This window comes from Schistocerca nitens, chromosome 7 (assembly GCF_023898315.1).
Source record: "Schistocerca nitens isolate TAMUIC-IGC-003100 chromosome 7, iqSchNite1.1, whole genome shotgun sequence".
NCBI lineage: Eukaryota > Metazoa > Arthropoda > Insecta > Orthoptera > Acrididae > Schistocerca > Schistocerca nitens.
The window spans coordinates 611,041,096-611,065,201 of NC_064620.1; the positions used below are offsets into that span (position 1 = coordinate 611,041,096).

At 43.2% G+C, this 24,106-nt stretch overlaps 1 protein-coding gene across 3 annotated transcripts in view; it reads right to left on the reverse strand.

Moving 5' to 3' along the window:
• The window catches only part of LOC126194978 (medium-chain acyl-CoA ligase ACSF2, mitochondrial-like), a 452,087-nt gene that overhangs the window by 280,734 nt on the left and 147,247 nt on the right, over positions 1-24,106 (reverse strand). For 2 of the 3 annotated variants that reach the window (XM_049933391.1, XM_049933389.1), the window contains exons 2-5: positions 18,167-18,347; positions 9,720-9,848; positions 7,160-7,380; positions 5,297-5,414 (exon numbers count right to left, since the gene is read on the reverse strand). The exons of the other annotated variant lie outside the window; for it this stretch is intronic. In XM_049933391.1, coding sequence (XP_049789348.1) covers positions 5,297-5,414; positions 7,160-7,380; positions 9,720-9,848; positions 18,167-18,347 — 649 coding nt within the window. The remainder of the gene's footprint in view (positions 1-5,296; positions 5,415-7,159; positions 7,381-9,719; positions 9,849-18,166; positions 18,348-24,106) is intronic. 3 annotated transcript variants of the gene reach the window in all.

Sequence of the window (24,106 nt, forward strand, 5' to 3'; positions counted from 1 at the left end):
ACGGTACAAACGGAAAAAGTAAAGGCAGAAAGAGTAATACGGACAGCTATTGCTTGGAGTGGGGTGGTTAATGGGATGGGATGGTAATAGACATCGTCCCGAATGAGCAACATGACCCCACCATGAGCTGGAATACCGTCCACAGGGGTGAGGTCAGACCGCTCCGAGGTATAGTGGGTAAAAGCAATACGGTCAGTTGGGCGCAACTTGGTTTCCTGGAGACCAAGGACGAGCGGACAGTGCAGGCGGAGGAGCAGTTGTAATTCCTCCCGATTAGATCGAATACCTCTTATGTTCCAATGTAACAAAGCCATCGCTAGTCAGAAAAAAGGGGGAACGAAACGAGTGAAGAGCTGGTCACCTCGACAGCCGCGGAGGGCCAGGTTTCGAGGGAACAACGCTACAACCGGCGGGAGGCGGATCCTGTTCCATTGAGTCGTCGCCAGCTGCGGCCGCTTTCCCGGATTGCCTAGGAGGGGCAGCATCATTCGCCAACGAGAGGCCAGCTGAGCGCCTGGCAGCAGAGCGTCCCGGCGAAACTGAGGATGGCCGGGAGCAGCGACTCGCGGATGGAGCATCAGACAAAATGTGCCGGGGTGGAGAGGGGGATAAAGACTTCTTCTTGGAGGCCTTCTTGGAAGTCCGATGAGGCACAGGGATGGTGGGCTGGACCCGAAGAAGGTCCTCACGCGCGGGGTCCGTTTTGGAACGCCGGACCTCAGAAGCTGGGGTCCGGAACGTTTTCCCGATGGACGCCTGAGAAGAGGATCGCTTCTCAGGCGGCAGAGGGGGAGGAGGAGGAAGGGTGGCCCCTGGGGCAGAGGGGGCAGGGGCCGCGAGGGAGGAGGATTTGGAAGGGAGGGATTTGGGAGGCGGAGGCATAGACCCCGGATGGGGTGGGGAGGTGGAGGGGGGACAGGATAGGGGTGAGGATACTGTGGAAGGAGTGGACACGACTGAGGCAAATGAAGTTGTCAACGTCACGGGATGGAGGCGGTCATACTTTTTCCTGGCCTCAGAATAAGAGAGACGATCCAAAGTTTTTAATTCTTGAATCTTCTTCTCCTTCTGATACGCGGGGCAGTCTAAAGATCTAGGCGAGTGGATGCCAGGACAATTGACGCACTGAGGTGGTGGGGTGCATGTATGTTCCTTACGAAGAGGACGTCCACAATCGCCACAAAGGGGCTCAGCCTCACACTGTGACGACACGTGCCCAAAGCGCAAACACCGAAAGCAGCGAATAGGAGGCGGGACGTAAGGTCGCACGTCGCACCAGTAGCACATCACCTTTACCTTCTCTGGGATTACGTCCCCCTCGAAGGCGAGGATAAAGGCTCCGGTGTCAATGCAACAGTCTTTGGGGCCGCGCTGAACTCGCCGGACGAAACGCACGCCTCGGCGCTCCAGGTTGGCCCTGAGCTCCTCATCAGATTGCAGCAGGAGGTCCCGATGAAAAATAACCCCCTGCGTCCTATTCAGTGCCAGATGCGGGACAATGGACACTGGGATGTCCCCTAGTCGGTCGCACACCTGGAGCGCCACCGACTGTGTGGCGGAGGCGGTCTTTGTAAGAACGGACCCCGAACGCATTTTACTGAGAGCCTCGATTTCCCCGAAGATGTCCTCGATGTGCTGGACAAAGAACATGGGCTTGGAGGTGGCGAACGTCCCCCCATCGGTCCGAGAACAGACTAAATAGCGGGGGAAGTACTTCGCCCCAAGCCGGCGGGGGCCTGTCCTTCCTCTCAGGGAGTGGCCAAGGGGGAAAGGGCAGGAGAACCAGAACCAGAGACAGTACCTTTCTTTTTAAAAGACTCGGCCGCACAGCGACCTGATACATGTTGACGTTTCATCTGCGAAACGTCCGTCCCGATACCACCCACTCTGACCAGGGGCTCTCCCCACGGGCGCCACCCAGCCTCAGCAAGGGCCACCTGGCAGGATGACCGTTGCCGGGAGTCCTGATGCCCCAAGGAGACGGGCATCTACTCCTTGGCCGACATGGGGAGGGTGCAGCTCAGGTATCAGCAGTACGATCCCTGTGTTGTCAGGGGGCTACAACCTAGAGGGTACATGATGACCCCACCACAACGGGCTGGCTACCGTGCTGGATTTCGGGTGCCATGGGAAGTCCATCATGATCGTAGGTGCGGATGGGGACGCACTATGGGCGTAACGTGTGCAACCCATCAGGCGTTTAGGCCCAATGGAGGAATAGTGGGTGTGGTTACAACGCCGTTACAATGCTGAGTGCCAAGGTCTTAGTGCACTGAGGACCAGTGATGCACCACGTAAGGCGTCCTTCCCCAAAAGGCTCGTACTTCTGTAGAATTTTGAAAAAAGGAGGTCAAACCCCAAGGGGGACCATCACACAGAATGCCGAAATGGTTGAAACTCCTTTTAGTCGCCTCTTACGACAGGCAGGAATACCTCGGGCCTATTCTTACCCCGGACCCGCAAGGGGGGATTCAGAAGGATGTAGGTTGCAGTAGGTACTGGGAGATGATGAAGCTTGCACAGGATAGAGTAGCATGGAGAGCTGCATCAAACCAGTCTCAGGACTGAAGACCACAACAACAACAACAACAACAACAGTATCTTATTTCTTGTCGAAATATTTAGATGACATGGTGTATCGAGCGATTTAGCTCTTGTTCGTCCTCAGTTGCCACAGGAAACGAAAATAATAATCTCTACATTTCCTGAAAATTGGTATACTTTCTTGCAAAACTTTTGATCTTTCCAGCCTCGCAGTTTCTCCTCACTTCACAGTCTCCAAAAACTGTGTAAAATTTACAAATAGCTGCACTAAAAGCTGTCAGTATGCTTTATATAGGTTGAATACATATTTAACACAGTTTTAGAATGCCATCTGTTACCACCTCAAATGTTCGTCCTTGATGAATTACTGTCTTGCTACATTGTTCTGGTGGTCCATACTCTCCATCCCATCACCACACTCGAACAAACACCCAACTCTTCTGCACTTCATTCCATCTTGCAGGAAATGTTAAATGAAAGATCGCAACTTCTACTCAAAGCTACGAAATGACTGAATGAACTCTTGTTTCAGCTCTTCTATCTTTTACAGTTCATTACTTCTCACTGATATGTATTACAGTGGTTCAAAGAAGCTATATCTATGGTAACAGACAAAAATCATTGAAACACTTCTGACTTAAAGGCCTTACAGACAGGCAGTGGTATATTAAAAGATAATTAATTTGTCCTGATGATGAAGTTGACATTGTCAGCAGGCTGTGTATTCCAGGCAGCCCATGACACCTTCAACTGGAGGCCCAGCTGCTAGATGTTACACATTCACTGCCAACATACCTTGTCCTTTCCACATCATCTGTGCCAGTAAAAAGCGGCACGGATGGTCTATAATTTCACCTTGAACACTATTTCTACCAATTTCCTCTATTGTAATCATGTCTTGGTGCAACGATTCTTCATAGTGGACCATGATATTTGCTGTAACATCCTGAAACACTACAGCAATGGGAAGGATTTTTTGAAAAATGTTCTTCATTTTGGAGCACAATGAAAGAGAGAAATTAGCCTTAGCACTGGATACAGCTAAGTGCTCCTTTGCAGCTGGTTAATGGAGATAGATGGTGAATTTAAGACTTGAGATAGGGTACATCAGGCCAGCTTGTGAACTACATGTCATGAATATTGCCTGTCTGAAGATGTTAGCAAAACTTTCAACAAGCTGGGAAAAGGGTTTTTTCATCATTCCAAGTGTACCATCCAAGGGCTGACCAACTGTATGGGAAACAATCTTTGGTGTGCAATTAATGGCACATGTCAAAGATGACTATTGTTGATGGTTGATGGTCTTTATGTGGATAAAGGCACCTGGGCACAGAAGTAGATGTTGAGGCTGAAGACGGCCAGCTGAAACAGATAGCACCGCAGGTGTGAAGACTTGACACCTACATTTGAGGCCCTCAGTTCCCTCCATTAATCTTTCATGGCCTTCCCCCCCCCCTTCCCGCCCCCTGTTTTATTACCCCTTCACCCATGCCCAACTTAGTCTCACTTCATCGCATGTCAAACAATCATTGCAGCCTGCTCCAGGACTTGGTCGTTGTTGCCACATTCTTATTTAATTCCCTTGCTGCCTCTCCCTCCCAGCTGTCACTATTGCACCCTCCCCCCTCCTCTCCTCTGCTACCAATCCTCACCCCAGTTGGACTGCAGTCCTGGGACAATGGACCCGTATGTGCATGAGCGTGCACCCCCTTACATATAATACTGATGAGTAGCTCTTGGGTTTGAGTTGGCAGCCATGCTCAGATTCCACGGCATTGCAACAAGGGTCATATCCATAATTCTCAGATGAAGTGTCGAGTCCTTGTGAATGTCCTCTTGATTGTATATGTAGAACCTGTGCTTATTCACTTGGTGTACATTCTTGCCTCAGCTCATGTGCAACATATTTGTAGGTGAGCTCTCAAAAAGGCTGCTTACAGAGGATTTCACGCTAACTTGAGACGATAGCACTCCTCTGTGTTTATCCTTATTCCTACTGATTTCTTTATGATGCTCTCCCTGTAATTGCTGACTGTGCACAACAATGTTCCTTACAGAACCACACTCAACAATATTGTTGAAATTCCTGGGAAATTAAACATTAAAATCCATCTTCACTGAGACTTGGTCTGCAGTGTGATAAACTGTAATTATTTGAATGACTTAAATCAATTAAACAATCATTTTCGGCCATCATGAAAGACTAAAGATATATGTAACCTGCCACATGTACCAGGTATACAAAAGCATCAGCACAATGTACAAAGGCAGTAGTGTATCTCTCAGCATAGCATGACAAGCGTTAAATGCATACACATAGGATATAAAGAGAAATCGATGGTGAAAGAACACAGCTTCAATGTAAAAACATTTTATTTCAATGCATAACCTTGCTGTGGCCTTACTATTGAGAGATTGTGCTAAAGAAATCAATAAAAATAAGTATTAAGAAACATCATATCAAGGGAGACAAGGACATTAAGTTGTTACGGGCTATAGTCTGAGGATGCTTGACACGGGGCTCAGGTAACGTTGCCCACACAGAAGACTAAGCAAATACAACTGCCCCCCCCCCCTCCACCTAGGAAAACACTGCTCCAGAAGAGCCCCAGTACTTCCACAGATGTGGTTCTTAAGACCTATGTATTTGTTTACTTTGGTACCTATTCAGATAGTGTTTTCCTCTTTTTTTTTAAAAAAAAAAAAAAGGAAAAAAAAGGCCATAGAATGAAAATAAAAGTAAAATTCTTACCGATGTGAATTGCACATTGCAGCCTTCATCTGCTTGGATATCATAATCTAGCTGTTTTAACTTCTCAAATGATGCAGTTGAAGCACTGTCCATAACATCACTGAATCTGAACATTCCACTGAAATAATGATCATATTTATTATAAGATAAATTGAAGCAACTAGGTTGCTGAAACATTATTACTGAAACAAAAGAAGCAATTTTAGTCCCTCCAAGACGTTATGAATAATTAATTTTTGAGAATTATACCAATTCTGCAAAATATTCCAACAGTGGTCATTGCTGCTTCAAATGCTGTACGATATTCTACTCAGAAACCATTAGTAGCATCACAGTAACACACAATTTGCACTGGAAATGTAGGAATTGAGTTGGTAATTTTGTGTGTGGCTTTAAATGATCATATCAGCATACTTTAATGATGCTCCCAAGTTTGGAGAATTCTTAACAGTAGTGTATGGTATTCACACTAAATACATATTTCTCTTTTCATGCACATTATCTTTGTCTGTCTAAGTTTAGTGTGAGGTGCCAGTATTTGGCAGGCATTTGTTTACTGGATGTCTTAAAGCTGTCACAAGAAAACACTTCTCCTTGCACAGCTACATAGGAATAAGTTACTGATTTTATTTCTGATTCACAGCTGTTGTAAGGACATTCTCAATAGCAACTATGTTTTGATGAAACTACAGCTAGTTCAGTTGTATATAATTCATACATTTTAAGCTGTGTACTATTTGAGTTTATTATTATTATTGTTGTTGTTTTACAGCCACTGAGGAAATGGATTGCTTTTTTCTAAGTTTTTCAGAGCAATACATGATGATGCATCTGTACTAAGAGAAGATTAACACTGTGCATACAGGAGGAGTGTTCACAATGTATAGTCTCACACATCCTTTTTATTCTATAAGAAGGATCTCATTCACTTGAATGCAAGTTCAGCGTGCTGACTACTGTGCCATCTTGCTCTGTCAGGAACCACTGAGGCTGTTATGTAAGGTGGTGTCGTACCAGACAGATGGATGGATGGCTTCTGTCAAATGCCGGTGTAACCAGAAGAGAATTATGGTTTGGAGGTAAACATTAAAAACACAGAGAAATGAGAATGCTGAATAATGAAAGACTACTGCAAATCAGAGAGAAAAACCATAAAAAGAGAGAACTGTAATGACCAAATTCGTAGATTGTCTGATTGTTTAAGATACCTGTAATGGATATGGATAAAAATTTATCATGTCAAATACTTCATTCATTATGCTGAGGCAGCTACTGGCTGCTAGACAGATTGGGTTTATGAAAGTAGCTTATACAGCAAAACACTGAACTTAAGGAAAAAGGAAAGGAATCACTTCGACAGACCACATTGTGATACTGGGAAAAAAAGTAGGTAATTTAGATTGGACAGATAAAATCTTAGCAGGCTAATTACTTGCTACCACCAATAAGAAGAAATGTAAATGAAATGCAGACATCTTGAGACTGTTGTTGAAAGGTATTGGAAGGGATGCAAGTTACTGCTATGTGTATATTCAAGTAAAATTTAAGACAGATAAACTGAAGAAGAAAGTAACATTTCAAAAAGCTGCTAGTTCCCATGTTGTACTAAATATCTGCTGATTACCTCCTATTGATAGCTTAATATCAAAATGACAAGAATGATATTTATCATCAAATAACAGTTATCCGTGTCCCAAATCAGTGGCTGTTAGCTGGTGGAAAGAAGGGAGAGAAGGTAACTAGCATCAAAAATGAGTGAACATTTACAATACTTAGTTGTGCGAACAACTTAAGTGCATAAAAAAGGAATGATCTTAACTTAATCAAATAAACCGTGCAATGCAATGACAAGAGTTAACTTACGGATATTGCTTATCTCCAATTACAATGACTGTTGTGAGATTGGGTAAATTTAGACTTTTCAAATGTCCAGGCTTTGCTGCAGTCACCTCTGGAGCCAGTGCCTGCACCATCTCAGGATATTTTTGTGTTTTAAATGTTTCTGCTGCAACCAAAGCACGAACATGCACCTTCTTCAGGCAGTATTCTAACTCAGGGATTTGATAAGCAGGATTGATATTCACCTACAGAAGAAATTCATATGGTTGAATGGCATGTTAAAAGAAAAATAAATTAATTATTTTTTTAAATGCAGTCTTACATGTGTACACAAACTATCCCACTGTTCAGTAAAAGCTTATAGAAAACTAACTGTATTTTAAGTGTCAGCAGAATCTCTGTATTTATGACAATTTAAATAACCACGTGACAAATTTTATATGTAAAGTTCTGACAGAATGTAAATAATTTAGGAGTCACAGTGACAAGTCAGCTAATTTTAGAAGTTGTCGAAAGGCACAAAAAGATCAATAAATAAAATAAAAATTTAAAAAATGAAAATTTTGTTAGCTTGTGTAGCTGTACAGCTTTTTTGTGGACAAATTTCTCCTGTAGGCCAAGTTATATTGGTACTTACAATGTAACTGCAATAACTACAGTGCAACTCAGCATTTTTCACACATGTAAAGTAAGACAGCTCACAAGTTTGGTATTCCAGAATAAATATTTCATTCTCAAGTTGCATGTTCATGGTTGTGAAGCATCCTGACTGATTAAAACCACGTGAACTTTAATCCTGACTTTTGTTTTTCATGTACAATGATCTCAGCTATTCATGACTCATCCACACAGCTTTAATTCCGACAATACCTCTCTCATGCTTAACATACTGCAGAAAAGTTTACATGTCAATGTCTGAATCGCTCATTGTGCCTGTATAATTAAGTTGATAAGTGAACTGCTCATGGAAAGGAAGTGACTAGGTGTTAGTCATGGTCCATCACAAAGTTTTAATCTGTAAGGAAGTTTCACAAGTTTCATCTTATATGAATGCCTTGAATGATATGTAAAAATTAAGGTATCTTATTGTTTGGCAGTGGTATGACCTTTTTCTTTCACTGTCACTACACAGGTTTCCAGAGATTATATATTTAAAACCTATAAATGCAACATCAAGAGTTGTTTTGTGAATGTAGACTCTGGTTTCCAGAAACATGACAGCATTAAGATACAGTTACATTGTGAGTGTCACGCTCGTTGCCTTCTGGTGAAGTGCTGAGATACTGTTGATGTTCCAATATTTACATAAGAAGTATATCCCTCCTACCAGGTGGCAGGTGATTGGGCCCTGTGTGGCCTACAGGTGGCGGGAAGAGTGGGGATGCAGTTTTTGGGGAGTCAGGAGCACCACAGTTAAACTCTGATCTTTGCACTGGTATTCAGGATGCATCCTGCATGCCGGACAACGCCAATTGCACTCTTGCTGTGTTGCTGTTAATGTCAAATTCCAAACCAGACTTCGCCCCTAATGGCACGATTCTCTTGGATACCTACTTTCGTGGACTACTTTACAATGTCATCCCAATAGCCATTTGCTCGGTGTAGCAATTACATGTTCTTAAAGTCATGAGTGTGATCATTTATTCAATGCTCTGCCACTACTGGTCTTTGTGTTTCTCAGTTTTACACACCTCATGTGTTTTTCACAGTATTTCAAGGTACAGTGCTGTGTTTTCCCAATGGCATATACCCCAGATATACTAAATTTTGTTGGTCTTTCACCCAGCCAAGGCACTCTCATCTTAGGCAGTGGTTAGAAGACTGTTTTGCTGTTACATTTTCCAAGTAGCTTCACAATTTTAGCTGAGAACAGGCAAAACAAAAAGAGTTTCTTCGTTCTGTGAAAGACCCAATGAAACTTAATGGACTAAGGATACACAGCATTCCTTATGAATGTAGTCAGCAACATATCAAGCAAAGGAGGTTCTGTATTCCAAAACAATCGAAGGAGCACACGAAGGTTATACGATTGGGGCATACAGAGAAATCGGTAGTGAGAGCGTGGATCACACTTTTGACTTCCAGAACATTAAGTTGCTATGCTAAGGGATCAACTATTTGGACAGAGTTGTAGAGAAATTCATACAAGTGCAGATCCAAAAGAGGCTTGTCAATAGGGACAAAGGTTTCCAATTAAGAATTAACTTCAGCTCAGAATCCCCTGTTAGAATCTCACCCGGCATGCCAAACACATTCAGAATAACCGTGTAGGGACTCGACGGCAGCCTGCAGTCACCCCTATCACTGCACATCCAGCTCCTCCCCACCCTCCAGCTGTACAGCAGACAGCACACACTCACCCGCATCCATGTGCACCAGGCATTTCGCTGGCAGAAGTGGTGGGACATCAGCAATATTGTGACACTTCACCTGACGGTGAGTATGACACTCACTCATAAAAACATCACAGTACCTTTGTTATTCTATTAAAAAGAAAATACACACACACACACACACACACACACACACACACACACAAATGAACTATAAGTAACCAGTATACTATATAATAAAATAAACTTACAATAACTAATCCAGCTTTGTTGGCAGCTAAGCTGGTCAGGTACCACTCGGTAAGGTTGGGAGCCCACACAGCAAGAGCATCACCATGCTTTAGACCAATCTCTAAGAAGCCGGCTGCTAATTTGTCAACCTGCACAAGTCAGTTATCCTTGAGCGATGTCTGTAAGATGAAAGCATATTATGTATATGCTTATTAATTTAAGGACAATGACTATGGCGTCTGCAATTTGGGTATGTATTTTATTTTAAATTCACTTATTTCACAAGGGATCTCAGATTGGCATTGCAACACTGTACAAAAAACTCTGACTTATATTACAACATATTCAATGATAAATCGTGAACCATTTTTGCAGTTACTTGTACTAAGGTAAAAGATCAGGTCAAGGTTCATGACAGTGTTTTATTAGATAAGAGAGATCCAGAAAGTAACCTTCATTAGGCTAAAAATAAAATTATGTAAAAGACAAAGTAAATTAGAAGAATCTTAGAAATAACTTCCATGTTACTCCTTCAGTTAATTACCATTCAAATTAAAGCATTTATCACATATCTGAACGAGCTCACTAATAGCCTCTTCATATCATTCTGCTACCTGAGATTGCAGCCAGCCCATGAGAGCATCTGTATGTTCTTCATGGGAGTAAAGGACTGGTAGCCAAGTCACACATTAGAGTTCATGAAGAGATGGAAATCACTGAGTCAGGCTGTAGGGAGGATGTTAAAAATGTCCTATCTGAGCTAACTGAACAGTTCTTGTATGTGCCTGGCAACAGTCGGCTGAGCATTATTGTGCAAAAACATGACACCTATAACCAAGAGTTTGTTGCTCGATTTGAATGGCTCTTCTCAGTTATCATACTTTGTTGAAATAGGCTTCATAACTGATTAAATGTAGAACACTGTTCCAATAAATGGTAGCCATAACAGGGTGTATACGTGGACAAGGAAAAAAAAAAAAAATTCCCCGATTGGTCCCGGATATCCCGTTTAAAAAAATATGCTTTTCCCCCAAGCGAAAATACGCTTTTTCTGTACTAAGTGACAGTACCATTGAATGACTTTTGAAGAAGAAGAAAAAAAACAAAAAAAAAACAGGCAAGAATTTTAGGAAAGACCTCTGATGTGCAGCAACATATACGCTGCATATTTTCGTATTACAAATGTATAAATTCAAATTGCACCAAACACAGCACATTAGTTTCTGGAGTGTTTAAATCGAGTTTGTGATGTCCTTTTGTATGTAAGCTAGTCGTATCTCATGCCACATGATCTCGCCAGCCGATGACAGCAGGTATTCAGAGCATAGGACACGCATTATAGTCAGCCAATAGCAAGATCACTGTTACGTACTACTCATGCGAACAAAGTTGGCACTCAGCATGCTGGCTGATTGGAGCAACATTTACAGTCACTTCCATAAGCCAGCTCGCCAGGTGTCAACTTTGTTTGCGTGAGTAATAGCGCAAACACACAAAGAGGAAAAGTTAACGATTTACATTAATATACATAGTATAGCTACGAGAAAAGCTAAGCTTTCACATGTAATATTGACCTTTTTTGCGCGTGTTACACTTTAAGATACATCACACAAATGTGCCCGAAAATTTAAAGTAATGACAAAAATGTCTGGTCTTATGAGCTCGAAATCCTTGTAAGTGGCTGGTCCTCAAAGTATTCAGTTTTAAACACTCTGTGATTTAAGAAATTCATCCCACTTGCTCACACGTAACTTAATTCATCTTGCGTAAAAAGAAATTTACTTTGAAAGTAATACTTTTCGAACTACCATTCACAATACTATCCGGAGATGTTAGAAATAGTTTCGATTTAGCAGTTGCCAGAGAATGCCAGAAAACAGGCACTAATGCGCATGCACAGCTGCAGTGGTTTAGGAAGCCCACATGTCCATATGTATAAAGCACTAATAGAGCTTACATTACGCCATAAAAGAAACGGGACATCCGAGGATACTCGGAGAGCATCAGAATTTTGTAAACCGTAATAAAATGCATAATTTGGCTTGAAGTGCACATTGGTTTTTCCAGATTCCTGGTGAAGTAGTTCCCATTTGATATTAAGCTTTTCAGTGTGGTTTTTGCGATGTAAATTTTCTTGGAGCACCAGTACAGTACGGTCTCATTTTTGGTTCTTTATTATGGCATAATGCCGTACATGCCAAAAGACAAAAACGTGCACTTGAAATTCAGTGAACGGTTGGAACTGGCCAATACTGTGGAATAAAACGCTTCATTTCAAATAAAATGATTGCCTCAGCGGAAAGATTATTAAAGCCAAATTTCTTTGGCAAACTTGCAAAAATAGCCTCATTGTTCTGCAAGGCGATTAATGCTCGACTGCTAATAACTTGGAAATAAAATAAAAATCAGAAAACTGAGACTAATAATATATTTTTGCCCTCCATAATTATGTGAATGTATTTTAATTCACTTGATAGCTCCCGACCACTCAAATCCGTTTTGTTTTCATTTGACGTGGAAGCTGTAAATGAAGAGAAGCAGCGAAATTACTTAACGCAAACACGTGGAGACTAACCCCCTCTCCACTACAACTCAGACAACTCTACACATGCGTGAATCTGGCAGCTAGGGCGCGCGAGAAATTTCTCTCATTGGTATCTGGCTGCTTGTTGCTACAGCCGATACAGCTAACAGCCACATTTCAAGTAGCAGGAAGCGGGAGAAGGTACTGCTCATACGCAAGTCAACTGCGCATGTGCATGAGCTCGCTGGCAACTGGTCAAACAAACCTAATGTAAACAGTTGTGATGTCACGCTCATAGAAAGCAGCTTATTGTTGCGAAGTACCACATAGCCATTGCCCTACAGCCTTTAACACATTTTTGCTGTTTGCAGACCCTCGGCGTGCACGGTGTTTTGTTGTTGTAAATGGCACATTTCCTTTGCCACTAAAGTTTTTTTATTTTCCTCTCGTTTATATTTTATTGCTGCAGTATTATTCTCCAGTAGCAGGATACAGTAACATTCTTTGCTAGAGAATCAATTCTTAGCAATAAAAATTACAAAAATTTAATTGGAATCTAAAACAATGAAAAATTCATGGAATTCCAAAAAATTCCCGGTTTTTTCCCAGATGAAAAAATTCCCAGATTTTTCCCAGGTCGTATACAACCTGCCTAATTGTACTGGGTGAAAAAGCTTGGCACACTTTTTATGGTTTGTTGTGAGAGGCAGTATAATCTCCCCACTATTGACTGGTGTTTCATGTCTGCCTTACCACAGGAAACCCACATCTTATCACTAGTCATGATTCTTTTCAGTAGGATCTTCCTTCCACATCATAATGGAAAGAAAGTCCACAGAAGTAGTCCTCTGTTTTGTGGAATTTTTCATCAATTTACTGTACATGCTAGTTTTCAAGCTGCCGACAGCTGTTCACTTTCGTCAACAACATAATCACAGACAACACTATCAGTTATCACATTTCGTCTGTCTACAGCACAAATTTTGTGATGAATGGTAGCAGTTTTCAAATTTAATGCCACTAAAAACAAACAAACAAACAAACGAAGGAACAAATGAACAAAATAGAGATTCTTTATGAATAGCCCTCATTCTCACAAACACACTGCCAGAGACGTGATATCTTCTTTAGTAGTTTATCAGTTTGCTAATGCCAGGTGCTATGCTACTTACAGTAGTTTGAAACAGGCCCTCTTCCTCAACCTCCATTTCATTTGAAGGCGTATCTTTGCATTTTCCACTTAATAACCCAAAGATCAGTCTACAGGCACGACATACTGCAATGTTATGCAAGCTCGATTTTCTAGTAGTACTTATGGACATGCAGTCAATCTGATGAGTAACAAAGAACTACAATGTGAAGCTGGTTAGTAAGTACTTGCAATACGGGGATATTGTGTGTTAGAGTGATTAGCTCACTTCTTGCTCTGAAATCTGAACATACACAAGATGCTCCAGACTGAAAAACAATAGCCTTGACACATCACAGACCACTGCTGGCTTTCAGAGGATGCTGATCCAGTAATGAGAGATGTTATTTTCATGCTAAGAGTCTTATCCACAGCATCTGGAGCCATTGTGGATTCTATATTGCCATGTGAGAGCATTAAATCCTAAATCACCAGACGCCATTGCATTTGGTAAGTGTGCTCATGCCTGGTTTTCTGGTATACTTTGTATTCATATACATGTCACAATGTTGTAAGGGCAATAATTGTGTCAAGTCATTCATGTCCCTCAACCTCAGTTCAGTCAAATGCCACTCCACCTGGTTTCCAAGTGGTTGTGCTCATTAATAACTACAGCTTACTGTAGACTGCTCTGATACTGCATAGCTACTGCACCAAAAGTAACTGCCACATAATGACTAACCTGCTTCCATGCCTCTGCAGATTGGGTACGGAGATGATGCTGTAAGCTCCACTCACTCACATGGAGCCCTCCTGGGACTGGTAGTTTATAGAAGGGAGACTATTGTGCAATAAATTTGGTAAAGCAGTGGCTTGACCTGACAGCTGATGCGAACACGCAGTTGATGCAAACACCATGTTTTATTAGGTTTGATCCTACTGGCAATGCTATGCCATCGTCTTCCTTTGAGTTGTAAATTGATTAAACCAGTTGCAGAGGAACGTACCCTTTGACATGGAGTCCACCTTGGCATTTTGCACATATACAATTCACTGCCAGAGGTGAAAGGTGCAAGAAGTAATAGAACAAAAATACTTGGTTGAAAAGCTGATATAATCCAATACCTCTTTGGATTCACAGTCTGATCTTACGTGCACTGTGCCAGACTGAAATTTGTACACACAAAATCCTGCCATAAGGTGAATATAATCAAATGAAACACCAGAAAAATTGCAAGAGGTACAATCTGTTTCTGCAGTTCTTATCATTCATATACTTCTGAACACCCTTAGCTTCAGATGATTCAATCATGTAAGTTCTTATTGACTTTATGACTGAGGAGTCTCAATGACTGTTTGAATTTGAGAATGTGTGTTGTTAATAAGTATGGTCAAGTTTGAAATAGGATAATGAGTAAAACAAAACACACTGATTACACAATGCACACATTCACAGCTGATGTTTCATCCTTGATAATTTTTATCATATTGACATTGTAGGCTGTGGTCTAACACCCACAAGAGCATGGCCTAATGCCCATATAACAAAAATTACCAAGAAAAGTTTTTGGTTGAAAAGCAAAACCCTGTTCCTTCTCCATTCCTCTAGCTTCTTATGTAGCAAATGAAGTGTAAAGCTGTAATTGTGAGACTAGAGCATTAAAGAAATGAAAAGTATTCCCACAAAAGGGAATGCTGCATTTGACTTTTGACTGTGCACAATACGTTGCTTTGAGGGACTCGTTGCCCTTAGGGAAGTTTAAGACAAATCTTATTCCCATTCATTTCTAAAATGACAGTTTTTAAGAAAAGACACCTCTATATAGGGCAGGCAACCACATAAGCACCATTCATGCAACTGAAGTACAATGTAGTGCCTCCATATCTAGTGTTATACTGTGAGTGAAGGTTGCCCTGAAATGAATCTTGAACAGCCACTTGCAGGAGTACTAATTGTATAGAGCTGATCAATGCTTCCTAAATCTACATTTTAAGTGGCTAGTATAGTCTTTTTGTTTTTCTTTCAAAAACTTTGATTCTATGATTATTAACCAAGTGCTCTAGGATCCTTCTGAGGCTGCACTGTTGGATGTAAGCAATCTTTTCCCCAACTAAGACAGTTATGTCAGTTTCTCTCACTTATCCATTGTGTTGTCCCTCAGATTACATTTTAAAAAAATGGAGGATGATTTTCTTGGATACCAAACATAGCTGTTTCAGCCTGCTATAATGAATCTTATCCTTATGTGGTGGTTTGAGAGGCAGCTAATGTAGCATGCAGTTCCCACAAAGAGGGATTGGTTGTGTATCTGAATGTTTACAATGTCAATATGGAGTTTGTTGTTCCACATTTATTTGCCATCTGCACGAAAATTTGAGCTCTGATTCTTCAATGATATATTGTGGAAGTATCATGCCACTTAAATGGGATATCTGTTGCAGTGCCTTAGTGAGCACCCCATTTTTGAGTATGGTTGTCAAGTGAACAGCCCTACTATTGCATGACATCATCCTTACTGACTAACAACACTTCTATGGTTGAGGTGCAGTGGATAATGGTATTCTGGAACTTATTCATGGCTTCTTTAGGTTCTCCAGTTATTTTGTAGATGGCCTACTATGGAACCATCAGGGCTGCCTGCCTAACACTTTTTGCAGAATGACATCTCTCATTCCACGAGAGACACGGTCTCTTCTAAGGTGTTTGGATGCCTTGATGGCTCTATGGATGGTTATACATTCTAGTCAGTTCTGGAGATTGCACGTTTTGCTGGTCAAATACAGTCTGTTGGCTGTAAGGAGTCCAGTTTGCCTATAAAAGATCCATTTTGGTTTTTTGCTTTCAGATATTCCTCTTTTTTGGCAGAACAGCTGGTCTAAGTAATCATCTCTGCTGTGCAAGTCTTTAAATATTTCCAATCAAACTGTTTTTGTGGTGGTTGGTGAGCATAAAGCAAAGTCAGTGGCAGAAAACAAGGAATGGTGTTTAGCTGAATTTGTATCTTCCCTGTGATCAAAAGAAATATGTTGTTCAGGGTAGCAGGCAGCTTCAACTACCTGATTCTTGGGGGCATGTTTTACAAGAGCCTCATAGCTCGCTGTGTTCACAGGAATCTTCTCAAAGGATAAATGGTTGTTGGGGCTTTGGTCCCCAAGCTCACTGTCAGTGGTATCATTTGGCAACGAGTATGGTAAGCATATTGGTTTGTATAATGAGAGAGGACAGTAGCAGCATCAATTTGAAGTGCTGTAATTTTGTGCATAAGCCAACTGTGCTAGCTCTTACCGAGAGTGGCGGGCTGCACCATTCACCCTATCTCCACCAGGACGACCTTCCCTGTGAAGTTTGTAGTCCCATTGTGTAGATGCATGGGAAGGTTTAAACTGAATCATTTAGAGACACACTGAAGTTCTTAGTGAAGGTATAGCTGCTTTGCATGTTCTGAAGTCATTTATATTGACATGTATGAGGAAGAAACTTAACAGATTTCTGTTCCACTCCCCCTCACTCCTTCATTCCTCCACTTTGAGTGGGAAAGAAGCTCGAAGCAAGGTACGTTCGGTCATCATTGCTTCAACATCAAGTACAGAATCATCAACATGGAATGTTGAATGTCGTGCGTAGCAAAGGATGTGTGTCTCTTTCTTTCTATCACATTTGCATATTTTTCTCACTTTTTCTTGGGGAAAATGACAAATTGGATGGCACTAAGGACACAGCCTTTGCAGATTTTGTGTGTTTTGATAGATATTTATCATTCTTGAAACATTAGACTTTGCATCAGTGATAACACAAAAGCTAGGAATTAGTTTTCAGTGCTGCGGCAAAAGCTGTTTTGAAAGTGTGAGGTTGAGTTGACCCGCGTCTTTATACCAACATGCATTACTGCCTGTTTCCGAGTCAAAAATATCCTTTTAGAATGGAAAGAGTTTCCCCAAAATATACCATACGACATAAGCAAATGAAAATAAGCAATGTAGACTAATTTTTGTGTTGAACGATCACTCACTTCTAATGCCGTTCGAATAGTAAAAATGGCAGTATTCACTAAGTATTTGAAGAAGATCCTTAACGTGGGCTTTCCATGACAGCTTACTATCTATCTGAACACCTAGAAATGTTAACTGTTCAGTTTCACTAATCATATGCCCGTTCTGTGAAATTAAAACAAAAGGGTTTTGTTGAATTGCGTGTTAGAAACCGTAAAAACTGAGTCTTACTGTGATTTAGCGTTGGTTTATTTTCTACAAGCCATGAACTTGTCATGTACTGCACTATTTGAAACCGAGCCCATGTTGCACACAACATTCTTCACTACCAAGCCAGTGTTATCAGCAAACAGAAATATTTAGAGTTGCCCATAATACTAGATGGCATATCATTTATATCAATAAGGAACAGGAGTGGCCCCAAGACTCACACAAAATATTGTTTATGGATGTGCTACTGTTCCCCTGCACCCTGGTTGGAAAAAACACAGTCTGCATCAGATCATATGAATTTCGGAGATTTACCAACATCCATAATTGAAGTTACTACATATAACTAATTTCTGGTACTTCCTACAAAGCGAATCAAGAACCCTCCCTAGCTTTAGCAGAAATGCTCTGAAGTCGGAGTTAAGGGACCTATAAACAACAACAATTAGAAGTTTAGTTTTACTAAATCCAACTGCCATAGATCATAGCATGCATTACCTATAATTAATTTAAAGGTAGAGGAAGGAGGTGGAGGAAGAAGACAGAAGAGGAAGGAGGAACAGGAGGAGACAATTTTTTTGTTGTTGAAACTGCACACACTGACTGTGACTTGCCTTTTCCTTGACTTCCTGAAAGGTGAGGCGGTGGCCCTGGTGCACAGAGACGATGGCTTCACGGTCTCCCCAAAGCTGTGCACTCTTGTCCACCAGTTGACCTACTGTCAGGTTGACAAGCGGAATCTCGCTGGCCTCATGCCAGTAGCTCAGCTTTGGGCCCTTGCTGCCACTACTGTACCTGCAGAGGAACAGGAACACTTCATTTCACACTTGAGGTGGCTCATATCTTATTGTAACTAACAGTATAGGAGAAAAATTCTCGATGTTCATTCACACTCATGAAATTGACCACAGAACTCCACACACTTCTCACATCCATATTATTCAACCCTAAGTCATCTCTAAAGTACTTTTATTCAGAATCACTCTTAAAACTCTTGCTGCAGACTTTTACTTCTACATTATATTACATTTATTTTTTCCAATCATGGTTGTTCCAGTATTTAAAACTGTCTCATTCACACAAATCAGTTGGCTGTCACTATTATCAAGTGGACCACTAATGGTGCGCTTGTGTGTGTTCAGCCAAGTTGTTGTTGTTCCCATGTTTTCCCCAATATTTTGATGACTTGTGTGCTGACTGCCTAGGCTAACCAGACTGGTTGGAGTCCAGACAGCATGCACACTGTATCACAACTCTTAGTAATTTAAGGAGACTAGGCCTGTCATGCAAAAATTGTGAATGTAATGGAAACAATTAGTCTGTTTGTGGTGTACTGAGATAATGATTGGTTGGTTTAAAAGAGGGGTGAAGGGACCAAACTACGAGGTCTTCGGTCCCTTGTTCCTAATAAAACAATTCCAAAAGTGTGAGAATAAAATGGACGAGACATATAACACAAAACGGAAAGAAAGAAAGAACCACAAGAACGGAGGAAAGGCAACGAACCCTAAAAGGAACAAAAGAGAACAAGAAAACAGACGCTAGAAACAGAAGAGAGTAAAACAAGAAAGTGGCTGGCCGGCCACGAGAATAAAAAGGAGAAGCTAGCCACTCTGCAACACATTAAAACTTCCACCCCCAAAAGCCCTAGGGTGGAGGACACAGAGGGACAAAGGATATGCGCTAAAACCTACATTGAAGTATAAAACCCTCTCTCACGGATAAAACTTAAAACTAAAGCTGCTGCAAGGACATCATCGTCCAACACTGAAGGTAGGGAGCTGGGAATGTTAAAAGTCCACCAAAGAGCGGCTAAAAGTGGTCAGTACAGCAAGAGCTGGACAACTGTCATTTGGGAGTCACAGCGACACAGAGGTGGGTCCTCGCGATGAAGTAGGTGACCATGTGTTAACCATGTATGGTCAATGCGGAGCCGTCAGAGGATAACTGATTCCATGCGAGAGGACCGCATGGAAGACTTCCACACATTCATTGTCTTCTTAATGATATGCATCTTGTTGTGCATGCTGTTATGCCATTCCATCTCCCAAAGCCTGAAAACCCTGTGGTGAAAGACAGAATGCAGGTCAGCTTCAGAGATGCCCATCTCCAGAAGCTGTTTCGCCTGTTTGGCAAGCATGCTGGCAAGTTCATTGCCTGGGATTCTGACTTGTCCAGGGGTCCAAACAAACACCTCTGAACGACGGGACTGTTCCAGGGCCTAGACGGACTCCTGGATGGACGCTACCAGAGGATGGCAAGGGTAGCACTGGTCGATAGCTAGTAGGCTGCTCAATGAGTCAATACACGGCAGAGCCAGGGCATGAGCAGATGTGCTCAAGAGCACATGGCTGCCAGCTCAGCAGTAAAACACTGCAGCCATCTGGCAAGGAGTGCTGTTCAATATGTCCTCCATGAACATACGCAAAGCCTACATGACCATCAGCCATCAAGCCATTGGTGTAAACCACTTCAGAGCCCCGGAACACGTCAAGAATCTAGAGGAAGTGACAGTGAAAAGCTGCAGGGTTAACGGAGTCCTTAGGGCCATGTGAAAGGTCCAGACAAAGCTGTGGCCAAAGCATACACCATGGAAGCATATGTGATTGGACAGCAAGTACAGGTGGTAAAGGGAAGGACTCCAGTTCGGAGAGAAGGGACCACAGGTGAACCGCTATCGTTAGCCCCGACCTGGGCCACCGATGCGGAAATTGGATTGCCGTAGGCGGGAAAAGGAGACAGTAATTCGGATGCTCAGGAGAACTATGAATGTGTGCAACGTAACTGGCAAGCAGTTGTGCACGTCTGTCTGCAATGGAGGGATTCCAGCCTCCACCAGTATGCTGGTCACCAGACTCGTCCTAAAAGCTCCTGTCGCTAGTCGAATCCCGCAGTGGTGCACAGCGTCAAGTAAATGCAAAGCTGAGGGCACTGCCGAACCATAAACAACACTCTCATAGTCAAATTGGGATTGGACAAGGGCTCTGTAGAGCTGCAGCAGTGTAGAGCAATCTGCACCCCAATTGGAGCTGCGCAGGCAATGAAGGGCATTGAGGTGCAGTCAGCACTTCTGCTTAAGCTGATGAAGATGAGGAAGCCAAGCCAATAGAGCATCGAAAACCAGTCCTAAGAATCGATATGTCTCCACTACAGTGAATGGATCATCATGAACATAAAGTTCTGTGTCCGAATGAATGGTACAATGCCAACAGAAGTGCACGACACACGACTTTGCGGCTGAAAACAAAGCCGTGGGCTAGAGCCCATGACTGTGCCTGGTGGTTGGCTCCCTGTAGGCCACGCTCACCAACACCACCACTGGAGCAGCAGTACGACATGCAGAAGTTATCTGCATACAGAGAAGGTGAGACGGAGAGCCCGACAGCTGCTGCTAGACAGTTAATGACCACTAAAAATACAGAGACACTCAATACAAAGACCTGTGGGACTCCATTCTCCTGGATATGGTTGGAACTATGGGAGGCACCAACTTGGACACAGAAAGTATGGAGCGATAGGAAGTTTTGGATAAAAATTGGGAGTGGGCACCAGAGACCCCACTCATACAATGTGGCAAGGATATGACGTCCCCAGGTCATGTTGTATGCTTTACGTAAGTCAAAAAAGATGGAAATCAGGTGTTGCCATCTGCAAAAGGATGTTCGGATGGCAGACTAGAGGGACACAATATTATCAGTGGTAGAACGACCCTGGTGGAAGCCGCTCTGACATGAAGACAGTAGGCCAGGTGACTCCAGGACAGGACCCAACCCAACCGCCGACATACCATACATTCCAGCGGCTTACAAAGAACATCGGTGAGGCTGATGGGCCGATAGCTATCCACATTAAGCGGGTTTTTACCAGGTTTGAGCACCGGAATGATGGTGCTCCACTTTTAGTCATATGAGAGATGTTTAATCATCTGTAGGTGGATCCGATCAGGCCCAGGAGCTGCGTTGGGGCAATGTGCGGAGGCACTGAGGAGCTACCACTCTGTAAATTGGGCATTTAGGATGTACTGTGACACGTAGTGAATGAGAGGACGTTCCCTTGCAGCCGCCGTTTCAGAGTGCGACAGGTTGGAGGTAATTCTCAGACGCTGAGGCTCGTGCGAAGTGCTCTGAGAAGTGCTTGCGTTTGCGTCGGTAGATAACACGCCGTTTAGGGTAACACCAGGAACACCTGTTGGGGTCCTGTACCTGAAAAGACGTTTGATATTTGCCCAGACTTGGGAGAGATACATCTCTATCATTGGGTGCCGTACATCACCTTCCCAACACTCCTGCTTCCGTCGTTTGATAAGATGGCGAATGCGAGCACGGAGCCGTTTAAAGGCTATGAGGTGTTCTAGGGAAGGGTGCCGGTTATGCCACTTCAGAACTCACCGACGTTCTTTAATTGCTTCAGCGACGACCAAGGGACTGCGTTACACCTCAAGCACTCTAAAGAGCGAGGGATCGCATTTTCTGCCGCAGAAACAATTGTGGTAGTCACCTGCTCAACCACCACATCGATGTTACCGTGTGGGGGAGATTCAACGGTGACATCAGAGGTGACAGTTTCCCAGTCTGCCTTGTTTAAAGCCCATCTGGGTGGGCGTCCGTGGGCCTGACGCTGGGGCAGTGACCGGAAGATGGGAAGTGGTCACTACCACATAGGTCGTCACGTGCTCTCCAGTGGATAGATAGGAGTCGTCCTGGACTGCAGATTGATAAATCAATGGCCGAGTAACTACCATGAGCCACACTGAAATGCATAGCGGCTCCAATATGTAAGAGGCAGAGGTCGAACTGAGATAGTAAAGTTTAGACATCTCTGCCTTAGCCAGTAAGCACAGTGCCACCCCACAAGGGGTTATGGGCGTTAAAATCTCCCAGCAGTAGGAATGGTACTCTACCATCTGGAGGAAGATATACATTGCAGACTGTTATTTCCTGTGTGGTCCTTATTTGGACAGCTATAGCTTCAAGAGGGATTTGAAGTGGCACAGTGTCACTGCAGACTGAGTTTAGGACAAAAATGCAGAGTCCACCTGACAATTATAGTAGCTACGGTTCCTGTAATATCGCTTATAGGCATGGAGGGCAGGGGACCGCATTGACGGGAAACAGGTTTCCTTTAGGGCAATGCAGATAGCAGGTGTAAAGCTGAACAGTTGCCGTAGGTCAGCCAGGCTGCAGAAAAAACCGCTGCAATTCCACTGGAGGATGACGTGAGACTGGGAGCCATGGAACGTTCAATGAAATAGTTTACGCCTCAGAGTCACGTGCTGCCACTGACTTATTGCCTCAGCAGTCTATATCCGGTGAGATCTAGGTCCTCAGTGGATGCCCGAATCTCCACCTCATCTGCAGACGCAGAGCTTTTAGGTAGCACTGGTGTGGGAGCCACCGCAATTACCTTGGTCTTAGGGAACTTCTTTTTGGATTTCTCTCACTGCTGCTTGGGTTTCCCTGGCTGGGAGGACTTCACTGGCTCAGTCTCCGGGACTGAGGATGAGTGTGAAGCCCTACAACCAGCTGATTTTGGGCTCTTCAGCCACTGAGGGGTGTCATTTTTCCCACTAGCAGAAACCTGGGAAGGGAGTGACCCAAGGGACACCTTCCTAGCAAGAGAAGCAGAAGACGACTTCACTTCTCTGGCTTAGAAGTGGGGACGGACGTCCCCGATGGTTGGGGGGTTGTTTCTCCTGAAGTAGGTGGTGCAGGAGCAACAGGGAGGGAAATGCCCCCCACCATCATCAAGGGAGCAGTCTTCCAGCTATGAGAGGTAACTGAGTTTGGTGGAGCTGATTGTGCCAGAACTGTTGTAGCGGCAGGACAAGACAATGTCATACACACAGGATGCAGGCGTTCAAATTTTCTCTTAGCCTCAGTGTAGGTCAGTCGGTCCAGGGTCTTTTACTTCACGATTTTCCTTCCTTTCTGGAGAATATTGCAGTATGACGAGCAAGGCGAATGGTGCTCTCCGCAGATGACACAGATGGGAGGCGGGGCACATGGAGTATTGGGATGTGATGGGCATTCGCAATCTCAACATGTGATGCTGGAAGTACAGTGGGAAGACATATGGCCGAACTTCCAGCACTTACAGCACCGCATCAGGGGAGGGATATAGTGCTTTACATCACAGTGGTAGATCATCACGTTGACCTTCTCGGGCAATGTATCACCCTCTAGGGCCAAGATGAAGTGACCAGTGGCTATCTGATTATCCGTCGGATCCCGGTTGACACGCCGGACAAAATGCTCTGCTCTAAACTGGTGTGCAGCTCATCATCGGACTGCAAAAGAAGGTCTCTGTGAAATATGGTACCCTGGACCATATTTAAGCTCTTATGGGGCATGATGGTTACAGAAACACCCCCCAGCTTGTACCAAGCGAGTAAAGCCTGTGACTGGGCACAGGATGCTGTTTTGATCAAGACTGACCCATTTTGGACAAGCCCTCCACCTCCCCAAACTTGTCCTCTAAATGCTCAACAAAAAGCTGAGGCTTCGTTGTCATGAAAGGTTCCCCACCAGCTCTTTAACAAACAAGGTAACGGGGTG